General features: G+C 38.4%; 2 protein-coding genes and 1 long non-coding RNA gene across 3 annotated transcripts; all 3 read right to left on the bottom strand.

Annotated features, from left to right (window-relative positions):
* Positions 1-3334: 3334 nt before the first annotated feature.
* LOC101167910 lies at positions 3335-4222 on the bottom strand. Its single transcript, XR_910906.2, has 3 exons — positions 4128-4222; positions 3756-3868; positions 3335-3670 (listed from the first exon to the last, which is right to left on the bottom strand). It is a non-coding gene; the product is annotated as an uncharacterized LOC101167910 (long non-coding RNA).
* A 411-nt stretch (positions 4223-4633) lies between these two features.
* On the bottom strand, positions 4634-9200 carry LOC101169748 (toll-like receptor 8). Its single transcript, XM_004081953.3, has 2 exons — positions 9091-9200; positions 4634-7979 (listed from the first exon to the last, which is right to left on the bottom strand). Exons 1-2 carry the CDS (start codon positions 9091-9093, stop codon positions 4902-4904), a joined length of 3081 nt encoding a protein of 1026 aa, XP_004082001.2. The 5' UTR covers positions 9094-9200; the 3' UTR covers positions 4634-4901.
* LOC101169500 (toll-like receptor 7) lies at positions 8814-13167 on the bottom strand. Its single transcript, XM_011489852.3, has 2 exons — positions 12946-13167; positions 8814-12788 (listed from the first exon to the last, which is right to left on the bottom strand). Exons 1-2 carry the CDS (start codon positions 12958-12960, stop codon positions 9642-9644), a joined length of 3162 nt encoding a protein of 1053 aa, XP_011488154.1. The 5' UTR covers positions 12961-13167; the 3' UTR covers positions 8814-9641.
* Positions 13168-16133: the final 2966 nt, after the last annotated feature.

Here is a 16133-nt window from a genome sequence, read left to right as displayed (position 1 = left end):
TTTCATATGTATGAATGTGATAACCAGCTCGTTTTAGCGGATGGGAGGGGGGGGGGCTTCTGCTTAGAGCACAGGTTTTAAGAGGAATACTCAGAAATACTCCAATATACTCCTGGATCAAAAATACAGCATTGGGTTTGTTTGTTTTTGTTAAGAAATTCATTTAAAGTTTATTGGTGCAAGATATAGGCCAATTAAAGTAACCTCACCTGTGGTTGCCAGTCCACCTCTTAATTAACTTTTAGAATAGTAATTTTGAAAGGAAAGCATCCCTTTACAAAAAGAGTACACTTGAAGTGTATTTTATTAATTATATCTGAGTTTAAGTATAGCAGGAACAGTATACTGTATATAGACCATGTACGTGTAGTATAGGAAGTACACTAACTGAATACTTGTTCAAAATAAACTGGAACATTATTAGTTTACAAAATAGTATCTAAAAAGTAAAGTACAGTTAAACTGCCTCACTTTTAGAATAGATGAAGTATAATTATAGTACACTTAAATAGGCTACTTTTTGCTAAAGTTTGTCAGAAATCTGATGTTGTTTTTTTCAAGGTGGAGCTAAAGACATGCTGCGAGAATTTAGTCTTTTTTGTGTAGTATATTTTTTACAATAGAGAAAAAGAAATGCGTGAATTCAGGCAGAGTGAGATTAGAAAAGCAGAAATCCTTTTTCCTGACAGGTGTTTGTTCCTTATCAATGAGGCCTTCGCATCTCGGCAGCCTAACTTCGACTTTTGTGATAACTTTCCACTTTCAAAACAGTGAACTTTTTAACAAAATTGTATTTTCTTGTTTAATTATGGGTTGATAGCGGTGTATGAATAAAGTTAATTTATTGATTTGTCCTTTTTCATTTAGTTCATGTCAAATGCATTCCCTAGGGCAGGGTTGGTCAACCCTGGTCCCCAAAAGCCTCAACCCTGCCTGGTTTCCAGCTCTCTCTGGACTTCTTGATGCTGACTACCTAAACCAGGTGTGTTCAGTCAATCAGGAAGTGGAATCACTAGAGTCAGCCAATCAGCAGAAAGATGGTCAAGGAGAGCTGGAAATCAGGCTCTTGAGGACCAGGGTTGGCTAGCCGTGCCCTAGGGAATCCAGCAAGGGTGCAGCCTATATTGTAAAAGGAGTAAAGCAACAAAAACAATGTGAGGTACTATAAACCTTAAAGATAGATACTCTAATTTTCACCAAAGTAGAAAAAACAAGCTAATATCAATAAATTAATGGATGCTATCTCATGAAATAATGTGAATTCTACCGTCTTTGTTTTTCATTTTTTACCCCCACAACTCTTTGTGTAGAAAAACAGGTTAAACGTTTGTGCCTAAAGACTCAAGTGACTGCCCTGCAGCAACAACAGCAGTGCTGTGTCGCTGCAGTTCAGCTAGGTCACACCCTCAGCTTTTGTGCCTGTTTTGCACAGTGACAGCTTATTCCTGTGGGTATGAAAAGGAAAACAGAGGACTTTTGTGCGCACTTTGAGAAGTAGAATTATGAACCTCTTTTGTCTATTTTGCGCACTTTAAGAACCTGAGTATGAACTTAAATTAGACAACTGCAAAGATTGTGTTGCATTGCATGAGGTAAAAGGTGATCACATCAGATACTGTCTGGTTCTCTGAGGCCTGTACATTTTGTGTTGGAGTATCTTGACAAAAGACAAGCGCTCACTAATGCAGACTTGTGTTACATTTTTTTTTAATCTTTTGTTTTTAAGGTTGGGAGTAAAAAACAAAAGTCTTAAAATTTTCTTTTTGAGTGTAGAAGTAAAATAAAGGACAACAGCAGTGCTACAAATCACATGGCTCTAAGTATAAAAATTGATAAAAGAATGTTATACTTCAAAATATTTTATAGTTTTTAAAGTATGAAACTGTTTAGTGTTCATTTGACCTCTGCTGTGAAACATAGAATGAACTTCTTCAATGAGGAATTAACTTTTTAAATAATTTCTTGTCAGCTGAAATTAGGTAAGTTAGTATATGGCACCTTTATCAGACAAAATCACAAAACCCTTCACAAAATTAAAATGAAGGACATAATCCAAGAAAATGCAGAAAAAGTTATAAATAATGTTTACATTCAGCGGATTAACTGAAATAGTCACAGTAAGGACAGATAAAAATAAGGAAGAGCTCTTCTGAACAAAAACTTCTTCATCTGTCCTTTGAAACACTCGGCAGAGTTTATCTCTCTTAATGACAAAGGGAGGAAATTCCAATGTTTTATGGCAAGTTTTAGCGATGGTTAAACATTTTTGGTTTGCAGACCTCATCTCTTGTCAGGTCTGAATATAAGAAACAGGCAAAACAAAATTTTTCTCTTCAGAAAAAATTCAGGTAATTTCTAAACCACCAGCTAATTCACAGAAAATAGGAAAAGAGAAAGAGACGAGGAAACCTCTGGAATATTGCACATATTTACTTTTCTAGAAATCGCTTAACTGCCCCCGACTTAAAAAGAGCCAGAGCTGATTCTTTACTAGACTAAAAGACAGAAAACATGGTTTAAGAATTGAAAAAGAGACAAGAATTAAAAAGTGATGCTCCAAGAAATGTTCATTGGTCATTCTGAGTGAACATGAGCCTGGTGTCAGTTTTCTCATGCCTTGGCTTCATGCAGTGCAAGAGGTCTTTTCTTCGTTGCCTGAACCACAGCCACCCTAAACAATGTCGCTGTGTCTTATGCTGACCACACCACAATCAGGGACTATTGTCATTTCAGCCATTGGAATTGTTCACAATTCTGACAGTTAGCTTCATGTTTTCTAGCAACTATTCTCTCAACTTGACTTCAGCCTTCATTGAGTTTTAGTGTGTGGAGTGAGAATAGAAGAGTACTATCAGGTACAGTTGATGAGGCACACACAGAATCACTAAAATACAGCTACTCAGCCGATGGTGACAAAGAGGTCATGTCACAGATCTAAACATGGCTGCTCCACCATCCTGTGCAGTAGTGGGAAGCATTTTGTTGTACCAATGCCCCCACAAAGTCTTTATAAAAAAAAAATAAAAGTCACAGAACAGCTACCAAAGAGTGCATGTTTCACAGGACAAGCTGTCAACTGGTCAGTGATTTTGCCAGAGGTCCAACATTGGAAGGATGAGATGTTAGAATAACCCAAAGTTAAAAAGCACACCTGAACTAAATTGTCATTTTTAAGACAATCCTTTATGCAAGCCTGAATAAGCAAATGCAATTGGTTACATGCAGCACAGTTTTCTCTTCTAGTAACAAACCATTTTAAAGAAAAAGCCCATTAAAAGCTCAACTTTTATCTATATAGAACTGGAAGGGAAATAAAACCAAAACTGCAAGACAGTTAATTCCATTTCATTTTTAATATCCAAGTGTGAATTCCAAATTTACATAGACACCTTAGTGAGCATTCAAAGGCAGCCAGAGGTTTTAGAAGAGGATCACATTGTGCCAGGTTCTTAATGCCACACTGAAAACGAGGCCCGAGCGACAGGTGACCCAAGCTCCAATGTCCACATGAAGCCAGAGGACCATGGAGTGAAGCTGGAGATGATGGATGTAGAGCCATTATAGTTGAGTGTTTCAATGCTGAAAGTGGGAATGGATCTATCCTGTGGCTGAAGAGTGACTGGGAGGTTTGATCTTCATGAAGTAGACACTGCCTTCTCCTGTTCAATGGCTGCAAGGAGAGCAAACATTAGAATGAGAAGCAGTTTTACAAAGAAAAGGGGAGCGTTTGTGCAGATTTCAAGAGGGCAGCTTACTTTCTTTGGAGGGCAGTGTGTTTTTCTCTTGCGTCTCAGTTTTCTTCAGCTTGGTTTTGTCAAACCGGCTCACCTCAGTGATGTCGGGTTTGTCAGCCATGTTTCCAGAGAATCTAAGAAAACAGAACGCAGTACATTTTAATGCAATTCATAAAATAAATCCCATCAGTTCACATTACAAGATTTAAAAAAAAATAAAAATAAAGCTAAACCTCCAATTTCTTCTTGCAATACTAAATCCAAGCATGTAACATGTCACATTTTATTTTTATTGGGGAAAAACAAAGTAAATTAATCTGTCACAAATTTAACAATCACCATTTCACAAACTACCTAAGAGCTTAAATGAAACAAGTCAACCCATCCACCTACCAGGAGTTTGCTCAGAGAGACGACGGGACCACACAACCCTTTCCTACAAGAGCAGAGTACTGAACTGGCGCTCCATCGCTCAGTAAATACCATTCTGTATGCTAATAAATTCGTGACGTCACATCCGGAACCGAAAAACTGAAAGGTCATTTTTCCGCTTCCTTCTGGTTTACAGAAAAAATAAAACGAAGCTTTAATTCTGCCCTATACTTTTGAGGAAGCGGTTGTCATTGTATTTTAAACTTTAATATTTAGCATAATGTGGATGTATGGAGTGAGTTTATTTAAATTGACACGCAGTGGCTCTGACACGCAGTGGCTCGACTAACACGAAACTAGTTCCAGGCTTTGCCATATGCGCCATCTTGTGGGAGGACACTGTTAGTTCACTTGCAAACATTTTGCATCTCAACTTTCAACAAAAAACAGAAGAACTTGGTATAATTTTTTTTCTTTTCATATGTTAAATAATTATATACGTTCACATAAAAATAAATACCATAAGGTCAAATGCAATTTGTAGTTTTATTCAAACCCAGCAGGACCATTCCAAACATTGCAGTCTCAACATGTGTCAAAAAGAAAAAAGGTAAACCATTCATAAATATATATATATATATATATATATTTCTATACACACATATATATATTTATTAATTAATTTTTGCACATGAGTTATCAAATTTATTTTAACTACAAACATTGAAGAACAGCTCACAGTGGAAAAACAACCCATTTTATTGAACAAAAAAAAACAAACAATTATCCTCTGCTTTATTCATTGGTAAAGTATTTGGAATATGTTTTGTTGTACATCCCTTGATTATCTTTTCTAATGACAGTTTTGAGGTTTTGCCAGAACCAGGGCTCTGCAGCTGCTGTCCGTGGCCATTCCACAACACTTTTCCCACAGAGCCTCTTCCTCAGGCGCAGGAAATGAGAGTGCTGCAGGACGGGCTCTAGCATGAGCAGCACAATCACATCGACATTTTCATCCAGCAGTCTCTGGTGTGCTAGATACATTGCCATCTTGAAGATTCCTGTCTTAACATAACCCTCTGTTAAAACAAACAGGGTCTTGCGGCTGTATCGGATGCTCTGCATGAGGTTGTCTACCAGCGGGACTCCTGGGGGCCAATCTCTCTCCTCCAGACACATAGGAAGATGCTTTTCTCCGTCTTCTTCCAGTTTAACCCGCAGGTTGCTCATCACCCATTCAGATACGTGTGAGTCTTTAGTGTCATATGTCACAAAGACATCATAAGCATTGTCTGGGAAGTTCAGGGACTTGTATCCCATCAGTTTAGCTTTCAAATAGTGTGTGATGTACGAAAAGTCCCAGTAGAATAAAGGAAATGCTGTTACCAAAAGCATAAAAACAACAATTATAGATGTTGTGACGATGTACAGCTTCAGTGCTAGATCGTCATTTACACACTGCCTAATGTCAAAGTAAACTAGTGGTTTTCCCTTTTGGTTTTCTGGCGTGTCACAGGTCACTGCAGTTGTCAACCTCGGGATCTTGATGGGACTGCTTTCGATCCATAAAATGAAATCTAACGAATCACAAATACATTGGAGCGGATTCTTGTGCAAGAACAAAGTCCTGATGTTGTTCTCATCTCCGAAGCTCGAGCTGTTAACCAAAGTCAGTTTGTTAAAGCTCAGACTCAGAGTCTGGAGACTTTTTGGACCATTGAACAATCCATCTTTCAGGTGGAAAATGTGGTTGTGACTCAGATCTAGTAAAGTCAAAGACTGCGTGATGCTTGAATTGATTCCTGCAATGTAGGACAAAGAATTGAAGCTCAGATCTAAGATCTGAAGTTGATGGAAAAACTTCAGTTTGTCCCAAGAAAAATCTGTCAGCAAGTTATGATGAATGCTGAGTTTGGTGAGGTTACGAGGCAGAGATTCATAGACATTGTCGGGGATCTTACTAATTCTGTTGTGCGATATTTCTAAAACAGTTAAATTGTGAAGATTAGTGAAAAGTTTTGTGTACGAACCGTCTTTTTCTTTCCAGAGAACGCCAAGGGAATTATATGCAAACTGAAGTTCTGTCAACGATTCGCTGTGCAGCTGCTTAGTTGTTAAAGTGTGAATGGAGTTATGACTCATGTTCAGCACCTGTAGGTCAGGAAGATTCTTTAAGAAATTCAGATTATGCGTAAGTCCGAATGCTTTAAAATAGTGTGGATTGTAACTGAGGTCGAGCACTTTTAGTTTTTTTAACTCTTTGAAGGAGTTGTCATATGCCAGATCAATCTTATTGTAGGACAGGTCTAAATATGTCAGATTAGGCAGTGAGGAGAACTCTGTTCCATTAAGAGCTGCTGAAAATCCATTTCCTGAGAGGTTGAGACATGCGATATCTCCATATCCTTCAAACTGCTTTGGAGAAATAAAGAACAGGTTATTAGAGCTGAGGACAAGAACTTTTCCGGAGTCAAAACACTGCTTTTTGATAAAAGCATGTGTTATCTCATAACCTGTAGGTTGTGAATGTTGCGTGAGCGGTTTGAAGGAAAGCGGGGACCTCTGGTTGTATCCATTTCTTGGGGTTGGCGTGCGTGTCACCGGAACGGGATAAAGTCGGTTTTCTGCGAGGTATATCATTTTCAGGTTTTGGAATTTGCTAAACACAGTGGAATCAGAGTGAATGATAAAATTGGTCCCCAAATTCAGCGCAGACAAGTTTTTAAGCCCATACAGAGATTTCAGAGTGCTCTGTTCAATGTTCTGAAAGACCAAGCCCTCCAGGTGCAAAGTTCTTAATGATGTGAGGTTTGAAAACTCTTCAGAAAGATTCAGAGTCCTTGGATAACTCTTCAAGGCATAGTTGAAAGACAAGTCGACTCTTACAAGGCTGGGGAGGTATCGGAGGAAGGCTGCCTCCTGGGTGATTGCGTTTACTAAAAAATTAAAAGAAAGAAACAGCTCTCTAAGTTTGTGGAGCTTTTCAAACCAGGAAGGTTTTAGGTACTTTAACGAGTTTCCTCCTAGATTGAGAGTTACAAGATTTACTAAATTTTGAAATGCATCAGGGTGGATGGTGAGAGAAATGTTAATGCAAGTGACACAGGGATATGGAGCGTTCTGGCACCTTGGGCAATTTCCCTGTAGCTCAAGTTCCTTCAAGTTGGTCAGGTTTTGGAAATCATTTTTATGGATTTGCTGTATATAATTAGAAGCAACAGACAGGTTTTTCAATGACTCTGGCAATCCTTTGGGAACTTGGGTTAAGTTGTTGAAAGATAAATCCAGAGTTTGCAGTGAGGTCAAGTCAGCAAAAGTGTCATCTTCGATTTCAACCGAACGTCCACACGGGTCCCACATGTAGCAGTTTTGAGACAAGAACAGCTGCGTGAGATTTTTTAAGTTAGCAAGCCTCCTCCTATCCAGCAGCAAGATCTTGTTGTGGTCCAGCTCCAGGGTTTCCAAACTAACAGGGAGATTTGCTGGTATTTCTTTCAGATAAATACCTGTTAGCTGCAGCTCCTTAAGCTTTGTGAGGTTTTTGAAAGAATCTTCACCAATCGTCATATTCTTGTTCTTGTTTGCCCAACTAAGCTTCAGCCAAGTCAGATTTGACATGTTGGAAAATTCATTCCCCTTAATTGCCTTAATAAAGTTTTCTGATAAGTCAAGATCAGTCACATTATGCGTTATTCCTCTTGGCACTTCCGTCAGAAGGCGGCCTCTGCAGTCAAATTTGACTTTTGTGGTATTATAGGCAGTGACATCGCAGGGGAACTGTGCCGACATCCACCTTGGCTTGCACGCAGCGTGATGGACTTCATGATGGCAGAACAGAAACAGGAGAAACAGGTGACTCCAAGACCTGAGGGTCTGCAGACAAATAAGGAAATCAGACACTTGTGTTGAAGTCATTGCTTCTGCAGTCAATCTTTTGGATTTATTCTGGGGACTTCCCTTTTCTTTTTCTGAGTCAGAAACTTCATGTAGACAGGCACTTCTAGTAAAATAAAGTGCCAGGGTTGTCTGTATGCTCCTTCAAAATTATTTAAAAAATGCACCCATCCCCCTTTTTTGTAAAATGTGAACATCAATCGTATTTTTAAAATATCAGAAAATGTTGTTCCCCACTTAACCAGCAGGTGCCAGTAGCGTGCAACAAAAGGAGCCACAGACAGCTCTGTCATAGGAAATCTGTTTTCATTATGTCCCAGGTTTATAAAATATCTTACATACATAAAAATAAAATTTGAAAATACTTTGAATCATAAAAGTATCATAGGAACAGAAAGTATTATAAACTAAATAAAGAAAACTGCAACATGCCTAGTTTTTTTTAGTCCATTGGGATTATCTATGTTTATTTTTTGTAACAATGCTTCAAAACTGTACATGTTTAGTTCTTTCTTTTAATATTTACTGTTAAATATAGCAAAATATTGTCAAAGACTGTGCATTGTCAAAACACTGAAAATGTGTTTTTAATGCCATGTTTTGTTTTAAACTGCGATATAGTTCATTTAGCTCAATTATCGGAAATTACTTGTCTTCCTGTAGTCGAATTAGCGTGTTGTGCTTTGCTGCGAAGATATTGAAAATTTGCAGGAAGAAGCTAAATTTGTAATAAGACATTTGTTAGATACTTATTTTACAGCTTAATCTAGTTCAATCAAACTGACACCACAAATAACTGTCAAAAGCAAATCCTTACAAACTTCAACAAGGAATGTGACAACATTTATTAACATCAGGAATCAGATTGAACACGTTGTATTTGAATTCAAACAACAAATCATTCTTTAAAGGTTCCAAAAAACATCAAAACAGAAAACCAAAAGCACAAACTGTACTTAAATGAACATATTAAAGGAAAACATGTAAATAAGAAGATACCAATTCACTTTCATTCACAAACATTAAACAGAGAACTGGATTACATGGGTTTTCCTTTTGTGCGCAATAGTATTGTGTTAACAAAACTTACCATTGTGCATGGAATATGTGAGTCCTTAGTAAGATTTGAAGACAGTTCCTAACCGGTTGATTCTTAGGCACTTACAAGTACTGGAAACGTGCAAAGAAAGAACATAGTGAAAGCTGCCTTTATGTACATCTAAGGCAATCGTGGTCAAACTAATCTTGCTTAGCTTCCTTGTTCTTTGCAGCCCCATGCTACAGAGCAAAAGTCCCCATGGCAGGACTGCAATCCGAAACTAGCATGTTTGTACAAAACTCTGTGGCAGAGAAGCTGTTTGTAATTTGCAGAAGTGCTGTTTACTTCTGTTTCATTTCCTTTTTTTTCCGGCATGTTTGGAGTTTTTGCTGGCAGCTGATAAGCAGCAACATTAAGATCATATGGGAGGTCTAACAAAGGGTGCAAATCATTTTCTAGTAATTGAGGCAAAGAGGGAATTAGCCAAAAAGACAGACTTCTGCATCAGTTCTCCAAGTTCTGATATTTTAATCCGTACAAGGGATTAAACATGCTGTTATCTACAGTGACACAGAGAACAATGCCATTATATTGTTCTTTTTTCACAGTGTTTCTTTGAAGAGATTGTTGTATTGTTTGTGGCTTTCAGTGGCTAAAACACTCCTTAGGCTAAACCAGAATAACTGCTGTGCCTGAGGGTTTGCTGGCCACTCGAGGACAGAGCGCCTATATAGCCGCTTTCGTAATTGCAGATACTTTGAGTTGCAAGATACTTTTTCCAGGAAAATCAATACGATAACATCGTTTTTTTCATCCATTAGTCTTTGGTGGGCCATGTAGAAGGCCGTCCTGAAGTTCCCCCCTTTGATGTATTTTCTGGTGAGAATAAAAACAGTCCTCTTGCTCTTGTGGATGCTTTGGGAGAGGTTATCAATCAAGGGGCATCCAGGGATCCAGTCTCTTTCCTCCAGACACAGAGTCAAGCCACGGTCTCCACCCTGCTCCAGCTGAGTGCACATCTCCTTCATCACCCACTCAGACACTGCTGGGTCTTCTTTGTCATAAATCACAAATGCATCATAGATAGCACCATGAGAGTGCAGCCGGCGGTATCCTTTTAGCTTAGCCCTGCAGAAGTGGTAAATGTACCAGACGTCCCACATGAAGAGATGGCTGGAGATGGACAGCGTCAAAAAGCTGAGGACAACAGACGTCATGAGGATGTAGAGGATGATGGACAGGAAGGGATGTTGACAAGCCAGTAAGTCCACGGAGATCACCGGATGACCTCTTTGAACACCAGGAGCCACACAGGTGACGTCGGTGCCAAGTTGAGGGATGGTCACGTTGGTGGTATTGAGCCATTTCACAAACCAAGTGGCGTTGCAGGTGCACATAAATCTGTTTTTGTGAAGGAGCAGCATGTCCATCTGTGAAACAACATCATCTGGAAAGCTGGATTGTTCAATGTACTGGATGTGGTTAAAACTAAGATCCAGATACTTTAAATTGAAGGCATCCATGAGAAAATGGGGTGTAAGTCTTACAATCTGGTTTTTATGTAGTATAAATTTCTCAAGTGATGTGGTACAGTTTGACAGCACGCGTGGGACAGTAGTTAGATGGTTTTCACTGAGGTCTAAGACCTTTAAAGAGCGCAGAAGCTGTAATTCTCCCCATGCAAAGGATTTCAGTTTGTTTCCTCTGATGTAGAGCTCAGATAGCTTGTCAGGCATGCCACCAAAGACTTGACGTGGAATAAAATTGAGATTATTGTGAGAGATATCGAGGACAGTCAGGTTAAGTAGGTTTTTAAAATAATTAACATACCTAGTGTCTCCATCTCTCCACAGCATATCTAAGCGATTATCCCTGAACTCTAACCTCTCCAGGGATTTGCTCTCCATCTCTGTGTTGGTGGATGTAGAGATTTTATTGTGGTTCATGAGCAGGGTCTTGAGTTTTGTCAAATTCTTTGTGAAGTTAAGCATGTGAGTCACGCCCTCCGACTCAAAATAATGGTTGTTATTACTAATGTCCAAGATGACCAGATTTTCAAGCTCTTGAAATGCAGTAGAGTAGAGAAGGTCCAGGCGATTGGATGAGAAGTCAAGGTACTGTAGGTTTTTTAGATGAGTAAATTCTGATCCATTCAGGCTTTGGCTCATTGCATTCTCAGAAAGATTCAGACATTTCAGATCCTTGAGATTCAAAAACCTCGAATGCAGGAAGAAAATGTTGTTCCTGCTCACATCTAAGGTTTTACCAAATTTACTGCACTCTTCTTTAACAAAAGATGTGACAACTCCTAGTTCTTTATCTTTGTACTTGCAGCTGCGCGCATATTCGTCGTATCTGAAGTAATGTATCTCTCGCACTTCTTTGTTGCGGTACTGATCACTACTTGGCATTGGAGACCAGAGCAAGGGTTCTCCATCAGGGAAGACAATATCATCTTGATTGTCAGATGGAGAAGATATTTTGTTGTCAGATAGACTGATTATTTTAAAACTTTTTAGTTCCATCAGAATGCTAAGGTTTGCCATTTTAATAAAGTTTGTACCAAGATCTACAACTTCCAGGTTAGGTAGATGTTTCAAAGGAGCAATACTCTCTGGCTTTAGCTGCTGAAACACATAGCCCTTCAGTCTGAGGATTTTAAGTGACTCAAGCTTGGAAAAACTGCAGCTCAGCCTCAGCATTTTAGGATACCGCTGGAGCTCATAGTTAAATGACAGGTCGAGCTCTTCCAGTTTCCCCAGGAACCGTGGGAAGTCAGTGAATGCAATTGCTCTAGCTAAAAAGTTGGATGACAAATCAAGAACTCTGAGATCTTTTGTTGTGGCAAACCATTCCGATGCTACATGTGTCAGGGAGTTACTGTGCAGACGTAGAATCTTTAGCTTTGTCAGCTTCCCAAAAGCTGTCTTGCTAATGTGAAGCTCTGCATTATTTGGGCACGGGGTGCAAGGGAAAGGCGCATTGTAACAGCGAGGACAGTTTCCACTAATGTCAAGGATCTCAAGGTTAGTTAAGTTCTTAAAATCTTCATCAGTGACTTCTTGAATGTTGTTGTTGTACAGGTAAAGCTCCTTCAATCTTTTGGGCAGGTTATGTGGGATGAAAGACAAGTTGTTTGACTTCAGAGACAATAAAGTTAAATTGGTAAACTGTTGAAAGGCACCATCTTCAATATCATAGGAAGCGTTGCAGGGATTACGGTAGTAGCAGTTTTGACCAAGGTAGAGCACCTGAATGTTTCTTAGTTCAGAAAGGTTTGCCTTGGAAATGTAGAAAATGTGATTCACTTCCAAGCTCAGAAGAATCAGGTTTGAGGGTAAGCCTTTCGGGATACTGTTGAGCTGGTTTCCATCCAAATACAACGCTCGCAGTTTCTTCAGTGCCGTGAAGGTGTTCTCCTCAATCATCAAACTTTTGATGCACATGCGGTCCTTGGGGCCGATTTTGATGGGCACACAATTGCACCTCATATCAATCTCGGTTAAGTTGTCCAGGTTGTAAAAAGAGGTGGAGTTCAACGTCGGAATGTGGTTGATGGTGAGAGTCAGGTTGGTGGTGTCCCTGGGGATGCCAGGGGGGATTTCCTTAAGGTTTCTCTCCGTGCAATCCACCTTGAGCCCCGAGCCATTGTTGGCCTCACTGACATCGCACGGCAGAGCTTTTGGGTAAGAAAGGCCTGTTGTCCATAAAATGTCACAACACCACAGACCCAGGAATGCCAAAAACATCTGCACAGACAGATACAAGAGATGTGTGCATTAAAAAAAGCTGACGATCAAAAGGCACAAGATCCACAACAAATAGGCATCATTGCTAAATATTTTCAGCTAACTTAGATATTCCATGGTTTTCCTAAATGTACATATTAATGTGTCTTTTACTCACCAGATGGACGGGCATTCTGTTGTTATAAGGAATGTGGAGAGAGATCCTGCTTCTGTTGCCAGGTTGAACATAGTAATAAAGAGGTGTAACGCTGACAATCAGTTCTTAGATGATGACATGAAAGTAACAGATGGCTGTCTTAGCTCTGTGTGTGTATAATTATACAGAATCACTTCCTCTTAGTGTCTTAACACATATATGCAAAGCTTCTATCTTTTGTTAAATCTGTACGGGTTGATTGGTGGCCTAAGAATGATATTTTATGTTTTCCTTTAGCCTCATACAGGAAATACTGATCTAGAGTAAAGCAGAACATTTCATTCTGGCATGTTATTCTTTTCAGACTACCAATAAACACTGAGTTTCATTTCTCTTTAAGCTGCTGGGGAAAGTAAAACCTTGTGGGAATGAGGTTTGCAAGGGAGAAATCTTTTTTTTTATGTAACTTGTGGCTGTTCTTTGGTTGTGAGATTTGACTTCCATTTGCATTCAACTGTTTGTGGTTTCTAGATACAAATGTATCTATTTATACATTTATTTTTGTGTGTTTTGACTTGCTTTATTGACTAATAAAACTATTTGTTTTTAGTTGGATGTATTTGCTTGTTTGAATAAATATGTCTCAATAAAGAGAATACAAATATAAAAACAAATGTTCTTATAAATCCAAATTAACCTTTGTAGATCGATGAACAGCTGTCTTTTCCTAAAGACATTTGACAATAAAGAAGCCTATTTATTTCTGTTTCCACTTGACCACATTTCCTTTGTTTTAGGGGTGTAACAATTAATTTAAAAAACAATTTAATATCATATCATATCATAATTTTTGGTTGCTGATATCATTTTTAGTCTATATCGGTTCACCTGGAACGATTCGATTCCCTGACCTAAAATCGAATCATGACATATTTAGCCAAAACTTCAACCAGTGTGACATCAAAATGGTACAAATTAGAACATTCTACCACACTATATGGTCACATGTCTTTTCAAAGTGTTTCCACACATTGGCCTGTAACGATAGTTTGTTAATCTTTTGGTGCATCACATGTGTGTTGTCCACTGTGATGCACTTAGTCATTGCAGTCAAATAAACCTACCATATCTCAATCTAAATGGTGTTTTCCAATATCGATAGAAAAAATGTATTTCCCTTTGAAACTTTTGAATGGAATAGGCCGATTCGATTTGATTAAAATCTTGCCTCAGACAGACCCATCTGATTGGATCTTAAACACATAAATCGATTAAACAATTAAGTAGATTAATCGCAGCACCCCTTCTGGCCATAGTAACATTCCTTTGCACAGCAGACATGTCTGCAACTACAACAAATAAACATGTTCTGACACACGACCTGTGTGGACGGTTTACAAGTCATGACTGGAAACTGTTCCAGTTGTAAATGCAGCACTCATCCGATTCTTTTATAATGCCAAAGATGTTATAATTTCTGATATTTTGACAGCTAATAATCAATTTAAGCCTCAGGTTGAAATTGAAACCAGTCCCTCCTCTCTGAAATGGGAAAGTGTCAGTTGTAACACCTCTGCCAATTGAATAAATGACAAATATAAGTTAAGTTCAAAATCCTTTAATTTTTTTAACTTGCTCCCTAGACAATGCACCGCAAAACATTTGATCTGCAAATCAAAAAATAATACACGTAAGAGGTGGCTGATTGTATGATATAGTGTTTTGAAATAATCTCTCAGAAATAAAGCCACATTTCAGAAACAGCTGTCAGGTAGCTCCTGTTTTTTATGCTCCTGACTATGACTGTCATGTCAGGAGATGTGATGAAGCCCTAAGACTTTGAGGTTTGAGGTTTCACAGCCTCTCCTTCAAACTTCATGTCTGCAAAACTTTTCTCACAGGTGGAGATTTCTCTCACTTTGAGGAGATATGTCCACACATTTCTGACTGTAGAATAAATTTGTCTTATTCTGTCTCTTTTTCCCCTCTCTCTGCACACTAGATAGCACAAGCAGCCCATCAGGAAATATCCACGTTTCACGTTTTACGTTTAGGCTAGCTACAAATAAAGATAAAACCCATCTTATCTTTAAAAAGTATTGGATGTTACATTTTCGTTAGGTTTCTGCTTTTGGTTTTCCAATTAGTTTTCATGGTAAGTTTATAAAAAGCCTTCATCTGGTCCCTTCTATAACGTGTGAGAAACTTTATTGAATCCAAAAAAAAACATTATCATGTAATTAAATATGACACAGCATAGTCATGCTTACAATAGACACTAATTCTTTGCCCTTTGTGTTAAAACTAAAGCTCTGGAATCCCTACGGGAATCATAGAAACAGTTATGAGTAAAAAGCCCATTTGCTGAGACTTTATGGACCACTGTCTTTTTTAATTTTTTATTTTGAGATGAGTTATTCACCACAAAAATTGATTATAAGCCATTTAAATTCTAAATATGACTATAGTCATATTTAGAAATAGACATTTGCACAATCTGAGGCCTGACTGTGACTGTGCTCCCAAAGGAGCCTCAAATGTCCATGTGACAAATTTAGCATTTTAAAGGTTTGTCTTCAATGTAAACTTAGAGAAATAGTGCAAAGGTGTGGCTGTTTTGGAAGAGCTTCTAAGGGAAAGCTCCTTCTCTTCTGTGGTTTTGCTTTTTATGGTTTTGCCGTTGAATGAACGGACGCAATTTTAGGAAGTGCAGCAAGACTGAAGCACAAAACACGGCTACAGAAATAAATCAATTTGTCAAACAAAAAATATGAACATTTTTAATGTAAATCTGGTCCCAAGACTATTACTGCAGTAGTTGTTCTATGGTTTACTTAGTTTTCCACACACTTCTTTATATGTTTGCCTATTTTTGTGTATCTGTAAAACACAAATGCCTTTTTATCATGTGCTAATGAAAAAGACAACAAATTAATTTGTATTTAGTTATTTTCTCACAAAGTTGTGCCTGTCAGCTATCAGCTTATTAGCCTTTTCGGTCAGAAAAATTAGAATTTAGTTCTGTGAATAACCTTGACAGGTGTGTGTCAACAGCCTTCCCTTCTTACCTGCACAGTTGTTCTTTTTAGTTATCACAGAGAGAGTAACACTGTTCTCATTCAATGCATCTTGTGTCAACACAATGAAAAGCACTAAGGTTGAAATTCAATATTATTTGGGAAATGGCTGAATAACTGGTTTACATGTGC

The sequence above is a fragment of the Oryzias latipes genome, chromosome 21, assembly GCF_002234675.1.
Source record: "Oryzias latipes chromosome 21, ASM223467v1".
Taxonomy (NCBI): domain Eukaryota; kingdom Metazoa; phylum Chordata; class Actinopteri; order Beloniformes; family Adrianichthyidae; genus Oryzias; species Oryzias latipes.
The sequence above is the reverse complement of the archived record's forward strand: the minus strand, read 5'-3'. Positions and strand labels throughout refer to the sequence as shown.